We start from the raw sequence: 12,493 nt of genomic DNA, 5'->3' as shown, positions 1-12,493 counted from the left end.
AGGGAAACTGGGGATGTTTCAAAAACAGAAGTTTTTTTCAATGACAGACTATATATTCCACCACCCCACTATCTGGCTGGAGAGAGCCCATTGGGGGAGGGGGGTGTCAACCATTTAGCCAACAAGATCTTATTTAAGTTTATTTTTCAATGAAACACTTTCCCTTCACCAAGATCGCGGCCCATGGATCAGGGTCCTCAAACCTTCTGACAAAAGGTGGTGGGCACAGCCACAAAATGGCTTCCGCAAGAGTAGCAGCCAACCACATAATGTCAAAGAGGGAAGTCAGGCATAACTCTAGTAATAACAGCTCTTCAACATTTCAGGGAGAATCTCTGTTTAAGCTGTAGGCCTTTTCACATGCACAGCCAATCAGAAGATCTGCTGGGCCAAATCCCCATCCAATCCTGCCCACTTTCTAAAAGCACTAGGTGGGTGCCAGGAAAAGTGTTGATGGGCGCTGTAGTGCTCCTGGTTGGGCACCATGTTGGACCCTCACTATAGATGACTGTACCAGGCGGGCTTGGCCCTTTCCAACAGAGAATTCTAGTTTATAGCCAGGTAGGCTCCTTTCCATAAGTTGTGTGGAAGGTTTACTAAAATATTTTTAAAAAACAAGAGTTCCCAGTCCTAAATGTAAAGATGTGACTGTCCTAAACAGATTATGGACATGCCTTGGAGGGAAGCCCATGGACCACTGGGTAAACATAAATGTGTGTGTGGGGGGAGTAATTGCATCAATATGAAAACCATGGGCTTCCTCAGAACCCAACATAATGCACAGTAGTTTAAAAGGTATAGGTGGCTCTGGATAGAAACTTCAATTGACTGTTGTAACAATGATGGGAAAGAGGTGTTTGAGGTTTGGAGTCATTCAGAGGGTACAAGAGAGCCCAAATGCCATTATAAACTCGGAACCACCGGACAGGATAGGAAAGCCAATGGCATTCAAGAACGAAACAATAAAGCACATCAGTCAGAAATACATTCAGTTCCACAAAACACAGAGGAGATGGGCAGTGGAAGCCCCAGCCTGCAGATGGAGGGGAAGGGGGGAAGGAAGGAAAATTGATGACAACTGAAGAACGGTAGTAAAGCCCTGGGAGCAGACAGCTAACACCCCCCCGCTGCCCCCAGTCAGCTGGCTGGTCGTGGCAGGAGAAGAGAGACTTGGAGCAGAAACTGCATCTGGAGCACTTCCTCTTCCAAGCTGAGACCCACCCTAACCTGGCCAGTGAGGGGGGAGAACTAGTCACAGTGGTGACCACAGGGGTGTTGTGTCCGCTGACCGCCACCAGGGGCCAGCGAACTCCCCAGAGCTTGACTCTGGGAGAACAATGAGGACTAGGATCCTAGTCCTTCCACTGGGGAACCAATGGGAACTGTGGCGGGAGATTCAAACCCACCAACGGGACCCAGGGGTGTGGCTCCAAGGATGTATATAGTTGGCCAGCCGGCTGTTAGTGGTTTGTTCTTGTTGTGTACTAATAAAGCGTGCATTGGACCATGCCGGTTTGCATCCTTCAGGCAGCTAACCCACTACACAATAATGGCGACGAGGATGGGATTCAGCCGCTAGCCAGGCCGTCGAGGGGGAACGAGAGAATACGCTCCGCGCTGACCGATGAGTGACACAGCCAAAGAGGTCGTTTCTGTTCCACCAGCCCCGACGCGCACAATGGCAACCATTTCAGGACCCGGCCTGCTGTTGCCCTTCGACATGGCCTGGTTGCAAGAGTGGGGCGCTTGGGTCCGAGGCGTCAAGTCTGCCCTAGCGTTCTATGCGGTCACGGACGACGAGAAAAAGAGAGGGTTCCTCCTGGCCTCCTGCGGCACCGCCGTCATGTCCCTGGTCGAACGTTTGCTGTTTCCAACTGACCTAGACGCCTGCACCTTCGAACAGATTGTCAAGGCGGTGCAGGACCACTATGCGTCGAAGCCGTCAGAACTGACCTGCCGGGTGGCGTTCTACAACCGCAGTCAACTCGGCAGGGAGACATCCGCAGAATTCCTGGCGGAGCTGCGCCATCTCGCCGCCGACTGCCAGTTCAGGGTACATTTGGACTAGGCCCTCCGCGACCGTTTCGTCATGGGCCTGCGCGAGGAGAAGCTCAGACGGCGGATCATGGAAAAGGAGACTGTCACCCTCGCCGTAGCCTTATCCACTGCCATCGCCTAGGAACGATCGCACACCGCCCCAGCTGCGGCCCTGCAGGTCGAGCCAGAGGAGCCAGAGGAACAGGACGTCCACCGAGCCTATGTTGGGCCCCGACATCGCCCTCAAGCACCGCACCGCACCCCAGCTGCGAACGCGAGCGCCGCCCACCAGCATCCCGGCACTCCCGTGTGCGCCAGCTGTGGGGACCAGCACAATCGGAAGACCTGCAGGTTCCAAAACATCGCGTGCCGGTCCTGTGGGCGCACAGGCCACATCGCAAGGGCATGCCGCTCCAAAGCAACGATCCGGTCCCAGCCACCGCGTCAGAGAGCGGAAGCACACTTCAAGGACGCCGCCGGCGCAGAGGACCTCTACCACCTCACGCACACAGCAGAAAAGGTACTGCTACTTCCCGGCAAATCACCCACCCCAAAACTCTTAGCCGCTGTAAACATCGAGGGGTCCCCATGCCTTATGGAAATAGACTCGGGCTCCGCAGTCTCAATAATCTTGGAAGCCACCCTGAAACGCCTATGCCCAAAGGGGGGACCCCGCTTGCGCGCAGCCCAGCTGGCGCTCATGGACTTTCAGCGGAATCAGGCGCCGATAAAGGGGGTCGGAACCTTCCGGGTGCAATACAAGAAATTTAAGAGGAAATTGGACTTAATCGTAGTCGAAGGGGACCTGGTCAGCTTGCTGGGATGGGAATGGTTCGAGCCCCTGGGAATCACGGTCGAGGGAGTCCAGATGTGTACTACCCAGGACTTCAAAGGGATTTGCCAGGAGTTTCCAACGGTTTTTGATGATTCCCTAGGCCGGTATACGGGCCCCCCAGTGTCCCTGCATCTCGACCCAAAGGTGGCCCCCATCAGAATGCGCGCCAGGACGGTTCCGTTGTCAGTCAAGTGGAAAATCGACGCGGAACTAGATCACCTTGTAGCTCAAGGTGTCCTGGAACCAGTCTCCCACGCGGCGTGGGAGACCCCAATAGTCGTAGTAAACAAACCAAATGGGAAAGTCCGCATCTGCGTGGACTATAAATGCACGTTGAATAAGGTGCTACAGGACCACGCATATCCAGTCCCTGTGGTTAGCCATGTACTGGCCACCTTGGGAGGGGCAAAGATCTTCAGAAAACTGGATCTTGCCCAAGCTTACCAGCAGCTACCGGTGGATGAGGCAACCACGGAGGCGCAAACTATTGTGACCCACCAGGGGGCATTCAGGGTGAAGAGGCTGCAATTCGGGGTGAGCGTGGTACCAGGGCTATTCCAGCAACTAATGGACTCCCTTCTTAAAGGAATCCCGGGCGTCACCCCATTCTTTGATGATGTGATGATCGCCGCCACCACGCCGGCTGACTTCGCAGACCGTCTCCGCGCTGTGCTCAGCCGTTTCAGGGACGCCAGACTTAAAGTCAAACTGGAAAACTGGGAGTGCCGTCTGTGGATTTCCTGGGGTTCATGGTGGATGCGGAGGGCCTCCACCCGACCCACGAGAAAGTGAAGGCAATCGTGGAGGCACCGCCACCGAAGTCCAAGGTAGAACTGCAGGCCTTCTTAGGAATCCTGAACTTTTACCACGCCTTTCTTCCCCACAAGGCGGCAATGGCGGAACCCCTCCATCACTTGTTGGACAAGCAGGCCCCTTGGGTGTGGGGGCCTCGCCAGGCTGCCACGTTTCGGAACGTCAAGGGACTTTTAATTTCCAACGCGGTCCTGGCCCACTTCAACGAGTCGCTCCCGGTGGTGTTGGCATGTGACACTTTGCCCTATGGCATCGGGGCTGTGCTGGCGCATGGCCTACCAGATGGGCGGGGGGTCCCGGACGCGTATTACTCGCGCACTCTATCTGCGGCAGAGCGTAACTACACCCAGATAGACCACGAGGGACTTGCAATTGTGGCCGGGGTCAAAAAATTCCATGACTTCGTTTACGGCCGGCCCTTCACCATCACCACGGATCACCGCCCACTCCGCGGCCTGTTCGCGCTCGACCGCAGGACAACGCAAATCCTCTCCCCACAGGTTTTGCGGCAGACCATCTTCCTGGTGGGCTATGACTACCAGATAGAGCACCGTTCTGGGAAAGCTATGGGCCACGCCAACGCCCTTAGTCGCCTTCCCCTGCCGGATGTCATGGAAGACCCTGCCCCGGTGCATCGGGTCCTTCAGATGGAGGACCTCCCAGACGCGCCACTCCAGGCCACTGACATTGCCCGCCGCTCAGCCCGGGACCCCACCTTATCCCGGGTGCTGGGCTGGGTGGTGAGGGGGTGGCCTACGAAGGTGGAGGGGTCAGAGTTCACTGCGTTCATGGCTTGCAGGGATGAGTTGTCGGTGCACAAAGGCTGCCTGCTGTGGGGAGACAGGGTCATGGTCCCCAGCGGCCTGCGACAAAAGGTTTTACAGGCCCTTCACGAAGCACACCCAGGCATCGTACGGATGAAAGGCCTCGCCCAGAGCTACGTTTGGTGGCCAGGCATCGACGCAGAGGTGGAAGCGTGGGTGAAACGTTGCCCTACCTGCCAAGCCGTGCGACCCAGCCTGCCGGGTGCACCGTCCCAGTCCTGGGAATCCACGCGCACACCGTGGTCCCGGCTCCACATAGACTTTGCCGGAACCTTCCATGGACTGCTATTCCTTGTGACGGTGGATGCCTACACCAAGTGGTTGGAGCTAAGCCCCGTCTCCGCAATGTCCACCAAGGCCACCATCCGTGCCCTCCGGCAGATCTTCACCACCCACGGACTGCCAGACACCATCGTCTCAGACAATGGGATGGCGTTCACGTTGGAAGAGTTCCAGCAGTTCCTCAGAGGCAACCTGATCAAGCACATCAGGTCAGCACCATTCCACCCCGTGACCAACGGCCAAGCGGAATGAATGGTCAGGACGGTGAAAGAAGCACTAAGCCATCTGATGGAGGGAGACTGGGAACAGCGCATCGCCCAGTTCTTCTTAGCGCAGCGAATTACGCCAAATCCCGTAAGTGGGCACTGCCCAGCGGAGCTTCTCATGGGCAGGCGTCCAGAGCCACGGAATGTGCTAGAGCAGCGGGAAGCCCCTCGCGGGTTCTTCCCTGAGGACCCTGTCTTTGCCCGGAAATTTGGCAGGGGCCCAGAGTGGCTGGCAGGCCGCATCATTCGTCCCATGGGCACCGTCAAGTACAAGGTGTCAACCGAGTGTGGGCAGGTACTGCGGAGGCACATAGATCAACTCCGGCGGTGCATCCTTCCTGACCACCCTGGCGTGGAGAGTCTGGAACTACGGTCGGACCTCGAGAGGGGTGTACCGGAAGGCACCGTGCAAGACTCTTCCCCGGAACATCTGAACCTCACCCCAGTTCCTCCAGCAGCCGCAGGAGAGACCCCGGCAACCGGCACTGCAGAGCCAGAGGCCCCTCCACTATCAGCACATCCCGACACAGTGGACGGGGCCCCAGAAGTCCCAGTACCAGCTCCCCGACGGTCCACTAGAGAACGGCGGTCCCTGTCTTATTTAAAGGACTACGTGACCTAGGATGGTTCCGATCTATGGGGGGAGGGATGTTGTGTCCGCTGACCGCCACCAGGGGCCAGCGAACTCCCCAGAGCTTGCCTCTGGGAGAACAATGAGGACTAGGATCCTAGTCCTTCCACTGGGGAACCAATGGGAACCGTGGCGGGAGATTCAAACCCACCAACGGGACCCAGGGGTGTGGCCCCAAGGATGTATATAGTTGGCCAGCTGGCTGTTAGTGGTTTGTTCTTGTTGTGTACTAATAAAGTGTGCATTGGACCATGCCGGTTTGCGTCCTTCATTCAGGCGGCTAACCCACTACACAATAAGGGCCCAGCGGGGAGAGGAGATGGGATGTCTGCTGCCTGTACATTTATAAATGCCTCCATAACATTTCTACAATTTCACTCAAGTTACTGAATTTTTTAAAATGCTGAATCTTCATATTGCTAACATTCTATAACAGAACTGCCGGTTGCTAGTTGATTTTTTCCTTACTCTTATTTTTAAATAAATGTAAATAAAATGACAATTATTGTTAACCAGTATTTTTGGTGGATACAGGCTTCCCAGTAAACATAGGGGTTCCCTAGACAGGTAGGGAATACTATGGACTATGTAACACAAAATTTACAAAGTGACTGTACTCTCTGTGAATATCTTTGCCATGGCTGGAAGTAAATTCATAATTTTGTGATCTGTATGTTTGAAGAATGGTTTGTATTTAATTAGAAATCTACTTTCCTTCCCTGAAAAATATTGATCGTCCTCGTGCAGACATGGGGGCCAATAGGAGAAAGGGGTGTCCAGAACAGACCCCCATGCAGACAAGAAGTCTCTGACGCAGAGAGGGTGGGTCCGCTTCGGGCATGGGGTCCCCTGGGCGCCTCTGGTCCCCCTCCTCCCCGAACGCCACCTTCCCCAGACACTCCGCCTCCGGATCCCCACAAGTGTCTCAGTCCAGCGCGGGCAGCCCTGTCGGAGGGTCCCTTGGCCATGGGTTCTAAGGGTTCTCTGCTGTGCTGGCAACCAGTCTTGCCTGAACATAAAACAAACAAACCTCTTGTAGATCTCTTAGAGGCACTTATTATTTTAAAAAATAAATGTTTATTATAATATTTAAAAATATATTTCCCCAATTTAGTATAAATAGTATAAAAATAACTTAAACAGCAGCCTGTATACAAAGATATTTAGAATAATACATTCACAATAAATATATAAATAAAAAACATTTCCCATCTCACATACAAATGTGGGATACACGCTGCATTTTCTTTCCTATGAGAAGAAGAAGAAGAGATCGGATTTATACCCCGCCCTTCACTACCCGAAGGAGTCTCAACGAGGCTTACGATCCCTTTCCTTTCCCCTCCCCACAGCAGACACCCTGTGAGGAAGTTGGGGCTGAGAGAGCTCTTTCAAGAACTGCTCATGAGAGAACAGCTCTGAGAGAACTGTGACTGACCCAAGGTCACACCAGCAGAGGGGATTCCCAGGTCCCAGGATCCTTCTGACTCACACATGTGCGCGAGCCCCCAGGCAAACAGAATCCCAGGGGCGTTTCTGATCAGAGCTCTGGTGTAAACAGAGCACTGAGCTACACTTCTGGCCCGCCAGCAGTCTTCCGCTTCCTCTTGGCTCTTCTGGTATGATGTTAAAGCTTTAAAAATACCGTTTTCTAAAAGTGCTGTTGTAAAAAACCTGGGAAACAGATCCCCCAGCAGAAAGGTTTGTTGTGAAAATCAGGCTGGATTGAAATGGCTCAGTTTCTTTTCCAGAGATGCAAAATGGGAGACCTTCTGAAGCTTCCTTTGCAGTGGCTTATGGGGCATTGCCTTGAGCCCTGGGATACAGGAAAGAAAAAGAGATGTTAGAAGCATCCCACGGAATGGCTCAGAATTGTTCAGACCCAAATAAGCTAGAATTTTGTACAGCTGACTGAAAGCAGATATACACGGTGGTGTCTGCCAGTTGTTTAGGTATGGCCTGTTTCCCAAGCACTGAACTACTTTTTGGACCAGGTTTTGTTTTTGCTTTGGTAGTGATAGCAGTGGCCCTGGCCTGGGTGGTGAGATGAGCCCAGTCTCATCAGGTCTTGGAAGCTGAGCAGAGTGAGCCCTGGTTGGGACTGGGGTGGGACCAGTCTGAGGAGGGCCAGGAGGGCCAGGAGGGCCAGGCAGAGGCAGAGGCCGTGGCAAACCTCCTCTGAACCCCTCTTGCCTCAAAAACCCCATGAGGAGGGGTCACCGTGAGTCCACTGTGTTTGGGCTCTTTCTGTAGCAGGGACTCCTTTGCATCTTAGGCGCCACGCCCCTTATGTAGCCAATCCTCCAAGAGCTTACAGGAGCCCCTGTAAGAAGAGCTCTATAAACTCTTGGAGGATTGGCTACATTAGGGGTGTGTCGCCTACGATGCAAAGGAGTCCCTGCTACAAAAAGAGCCCTGCGTGAGGCTGTGGCAAATGTAATGCATTTTTGCAAGGATGCAACTCAGGAAAACTTGACTGCTGCAGAGACAGCCATAGGGCTCTACATAGGACCCCTCTCTACGCTAAGTGAGCACACAGGGAGGGAAAGTGGGCACGAGCGCATTGGCCCTGCCCTCCACCTGTGCGCAGTTGCCAGGTGGTCTCCACGGTGCGAACAGGTGGCGGCGGCGGAGGAGGAGGAGGAGGCTGTGAGTGGGGATGCTGCTTTCCAAACTCTGCCCGCACCACAGGCACGCCTGCTCTGCCCCTCCCTGCCCTCAGCCAGTGTCTGGAGGCCTGTGAAGCAAGGTGAGAGGGTTGGCTTTGGTGCCAGATTTTGGGTGCCACTAAATTAGAAGCCGACTTGGAGAACAAAAGCCACCATCAAGTCCCCCTCAAGAGACTGCAACTGAACCGAATACTTAAGGTCTTATTCTCAGACGAGAGAAACAACTCACTTGTCTAGTATGGCCTTGATGATCATCTTCACCCAGGGAGCGGTGGGCTCCAAGCACACTTCTCTGCCATCTTTGAGAGTAGCACTGCAGGAAAAGCCAATCAGGGTGGTCAAGCATCTATAACTCTGTGGAATGTGACTCATCATTTAGCTATTTGGTAGAATCTACTTGATGAAGAAGTCAAGAAGTAAGACGCAAACAGTTCCGCTCCCAGTGCCAGCGATAGTCAACCATTCATGGCCGATGGATGGATTCCGTGTCACTCATTCATAAATGACAAAGGCACAATCCATCAAGGCTCGAGCCGTGCTGAAATGCATAGGACCTGCGGGGTCATTGATGCATTCATTGCAAAGGGGATTGTGCAGGAGAGCTTTTGACCTAAATCTGTTGGGTGACCAAAGGTATACACAAGCCCAGGTGGCCAATAAAGACCCCTGACCCTCAACAGCTCATCCCTCCAAAGTCCTTCTTGGTCCCTCAGGGGCTGCTGGGCTCCAAACTGAGCAGCTGAGGTCCACTCCTCCAGCCCTCTGCCCTCTGCCTCTGCCTGCAGAGATGGGGAGGGAGGCATGAACCACCGCCAGGGCTTCTGTCTTTGGAAGGCCCCCCCTCCCCGAGGGCTTGCCCGGCCCCTGCTCTACTGCCCTTTAGGCACCAGGACAAAGAGTGTCTCTTTAACCAGGCTTTTAGTCCACGTGCTCCACCTTCTGTTATCGGTTTTCTTGTCCCACTTCTAGATTGAATTTCAGAGGGCGGCCATGTTTGTGTGTGGTGGAACAGTTACATTCACGTTCCGTAGCCCCTGAGAGACCAGCCACCAGATTGGGGGGGGGGGGATAAACTTTTGAGAATCAGAGCTTTCTATGTCAGACACACCTCAAAAGCTTATACCCCAAAAATCTTTTTGGTCTCTAAGGTGTCACCAGACTTAATTAGAGCTGTTTGGGATAGAGGGCACTAAATGTTATTTTTATGGCTCATATTCTTCTTATTCTTATTAATAACAACAATAGCAATAATCATAGCAGCAGCAGCAGCAACAACCATGGTTTTCACTTTGCAGCCCACCTCAAACAGGCCTATGGAGATGCACCAATACACATTTTCTAAGTAAATAAACCCACTCACATGACTTCCACATTCTTGCAGTGGGGCCCACTTTGGGTCAGCTTGACATCCTGAATGTTTTTTGGGGGGATGAATTTGGAGTGAGTGTGTATGCACTGGCACCGCAGTTCACCTCCCATCCAAGCCAGTGAGACACCTGCAGAGAAAGATGAATAACCATTGGTTTCAACAAATTACACCCTGTGAAACATTTGGTTAGCAAAAGTTTTTCAGCACTTTAAAACTGGTTTTCTTTAGGTCCCTGAGAAAGAGAAAAGCCTCCTTGTATTTCACTAATTGGAACCCTTAGGCAAAGCTCTCCTTAGCAAAGGACTGTTGTCCATTTGTTTGTGCAGACTCCATTATTAATTAGTGCACCCAGTTAGTTTGGTGTATCAACAGATCTGTTATTTTAGACAACAAGAAAAAGTAGCAAGTCTAAAAGCTGGATCCTTTCCCCCAGTGGCCAGATAGCAAGCCAGGAGCAGCAGCCACAGGTCTGTCTCTTGAGGCTGAGAGAATCCCTCAGACCCCTTCTTTCCCATGCATTTATTTCACGTAGCTCTAAAGAACAGGGGGGAAGAAATGCATAGAAGAGTCCAAAATGAAGGAGGAGACACATGAAGGTATGAAGAACAGAGCATTTTCTATGGGAAAAGGAAGAATTTCATAATGCTCTCTACAAGGTGCCGGCTCCTAAACAGCTTGAAAATTGTCCTATCTAGCAAGCAATTATTTCCCACAACTCTAACATCTGAATTACGTTTATGGTTCCAATTTTAGAATTCTTCTCTGTGAATGTAGAACCAGATTCAGCAGACGTGTTGCATCCCCACGGCTTACCTTCTGACTCAGTCAAGGCGGAGAGGAGAAGAGCGAGGAGAAGGGGGGCTGCGGCTGCAGCTGCCGCCTTGGCGCTGCTCCCTGGGAGGCGAGGCATGTTCTTCGCTGGCTGCTTCGGAAAAGCAGGAGGCTTCTTAGCAAGTTTGTGCTTGACTGAAGCTCTGCAAACCCACTTTTATACTCTTCTGCCTTTTGCCTGCCCTGAAGTACCATCTGGATTGTGTCAGAGGAAATTCCCAGAGACAAAATGAGTCATACGGATGTAGTGTGGGTAATATCCCTCTCTGTGTAATGTGGTTTCTCTGTGGGGCAGAGTTCAAATCAAAACCTTCCAAATCATGAATATTCTAAATATTGGGTATATATTAAATGCCTTTGTAATCAATTTGCCAGCAAATTTGGAAAACGCAACAATGGCCACAGGATTGGAAAAGGTCAGTATACATTCCAATCCCAAAGAAGGGCAATGCCAAGGAATGTTCAAACTATCGCACAATTGCCCTCATATCACATGCTAGCAAGGTCATGCTCAAGATCCTACAAGCTAGGCTTCAACAGTACGTGGATAGAGAACTGCCAGAAGTACAAGCTGGGTTTCGAAGAGGTAGAGGAACTAGAGATCAAATTGCCAACATTCGCTGGATTATGGAGAAAGCAAGAGAGTACCAGAAAAACATCTACTTCTGCTTCATTGACTATGCTAAAGCCTTTGACTGTGTGGATCACAACAAACTATGGCAGGTCCTTAAAGAGATGGGAGTACCAGACCACCTCACATGTCTCTTGAGAAACCTGTATAAGGGCCAAGAAGCGACAGTTAGAACCGGATATGGAACAACTGATTGGTTCAGCATAGGAAAAGGAGTACGACAAGGATGTATACTGTCACCTTGCTTATTTAATATATATGCAGAGTACATCATGCGAAATGCTGGCCTGGATGAATCACAAGCGGGAATTAAGATTGCTGGGGAAAAGATCAACAACCTCAGATATGCAGACGATACCACTCTGATGGCAGAAAGTGAAGAGGACCTCAAGAGCCTCTTGCTCAGGGTAAAAGAGGAGAGCGCAAAAGTGGGCTTGAAGCTCAACATCAAAAAAACTAAGATCATGGCATCCGGCCCCATCACTCCTTGGCAAATAGAAGGGGAAGTTGTGGAAGTAGTGACAGACTTCACGTTCCTGGGATCCCAGATCATCGCAGACTGTGACAGCGGCCATGACATTAAAAGACGACTGCTACTTGGGAGGAAAGCGATGGCGAACCTAATCAGCATGATAAAAAGTAGAGACATCACCCTGCCAACAAAAGTCTGCATGGTCAAAGCAATGGTATTCCCAGTAGTCATGTATGGCTGCGAGAGTTGGACTATAAGGAAGGCCGAGCGCCGAAGAATAGATTCTTTTCAACTATGGTGCTGGAGAAGACTCTTGAGAGTCCCTTGGACTGCAAGAAGATCAAATCAGTCAATCCTAAAAGAAATCAACCCTGACTGTTCCCTGGAAGACCAGATAATGAAACTGAAGCTCAAATACTTTGGCCACCAAATGAGAAGGGAGCACTCACTGGAGAAGACCCTGATGCTGGGAAAGACTGAAGGTCAAAGAAGACGGGGACGGCAAAGGATGAGATGGTTAGACAGTGTCATAGATGCAACAAACATGAAATTGAGCAAACTTCAGAGGACAGCGGAAGACAGGAGGGCCTGGCGGGATCTCGTCCATGAGGTCACGAAGAGTCGGACTCGACTGTGCAACTGAAAACAACAACAACAAATCAATTGAATGTCAATCATTATTTTAAACTATCACCTTATCTCTTGGGTTTCTTTTCTTTTTGATAACAAAGAAGTGTAAAGGGAGTTTTTAACTTTTGCAGGCCACAGTGTGATGAGATCACCCAGAAGAGATTTCATTGAACCTCCAATGTCGCACGGCGACACTCTAATTT

The 12,493-nt window shown here is 51.5% G+C and overlaps 1 protein-coding gene across 1 annotated transcript; it reads right to left on the bottom strand.

The window, feature by feature from the left end:
* Window positions 1-7,122: 7,122 nt before the first annotated feature.
* On the bottom strand, window positions 7,123-10,675 carry LOC107114920 (interleukin-8-like). The gene is made up of 4 exons (XM_015416527.1): window positions 10,540-10,675; window positions 9,718-9,853; window positions 8,587-8,670; window positions 7,123-7,504 (listed from the first exon to the last, which is right to left on the bottom strand). Exons 1-4 carry the CDS (start codon window positions 10,634-10,636, stop codon window positions 7,483-7,485), a joined length of 339 nt encoding a protein of 112 aa, XP_015272013.1. The 5' UTR covers window positions 10,637-10,675; the 3' UTR covers window positions 7,123-7,482.
* Window positions 10,676-12,493: the final 1,818 nt, after the last annotated feature.

This window comes from Gekko japonicus, unplaced genomic scaffold, assembly GCF_001447785.1.
Source record: "Gekko japonicus isolate JY-2015 unplaced genomic scaffold, Gekko_japonicus_V1.1 scaffold2699, whole genome shotgun sequence".
Lineage (NCBI taxonomy): Eukaryota > Metazoa > Chordata > Lepidosauria > Squamata > Gekkonidae > Gekko > Gekko japonicus.
Note: the sequence above shows the minus strand (reverse complement) of the source record. Positions and strands in the feature narration are given on the sequence as shown.

What these genes read in the sequence shown, in the direction of transcription:
- LOC107114920 (XM_015416527.1), bottom strand. Translation starts at nt 10,636, where the DNA reads ATGCCTCGCCTCCCAGGGAGCAGCGCCAAGGCGGCAGCTGCAGCCGCA. An exon ending in TGCAAGAATGTGGAAGTCAT is followed by an intron (nt 8,671 to 9,717) that starts GTGAGTGGGTTT and finishes CTTTTCCTGCAG; the next exon opens with TGCTACTCTCAAAGATGGCA. An exon ending in ATCAAGGCCATACTAGACAA is followed by an intron (nt 7,505 to 8,586) that starts GTGAGTTGTTTC and finishes CCTGTATCCCAG; the next exon opens with GGCTCAAGGCAATGCCCCAT.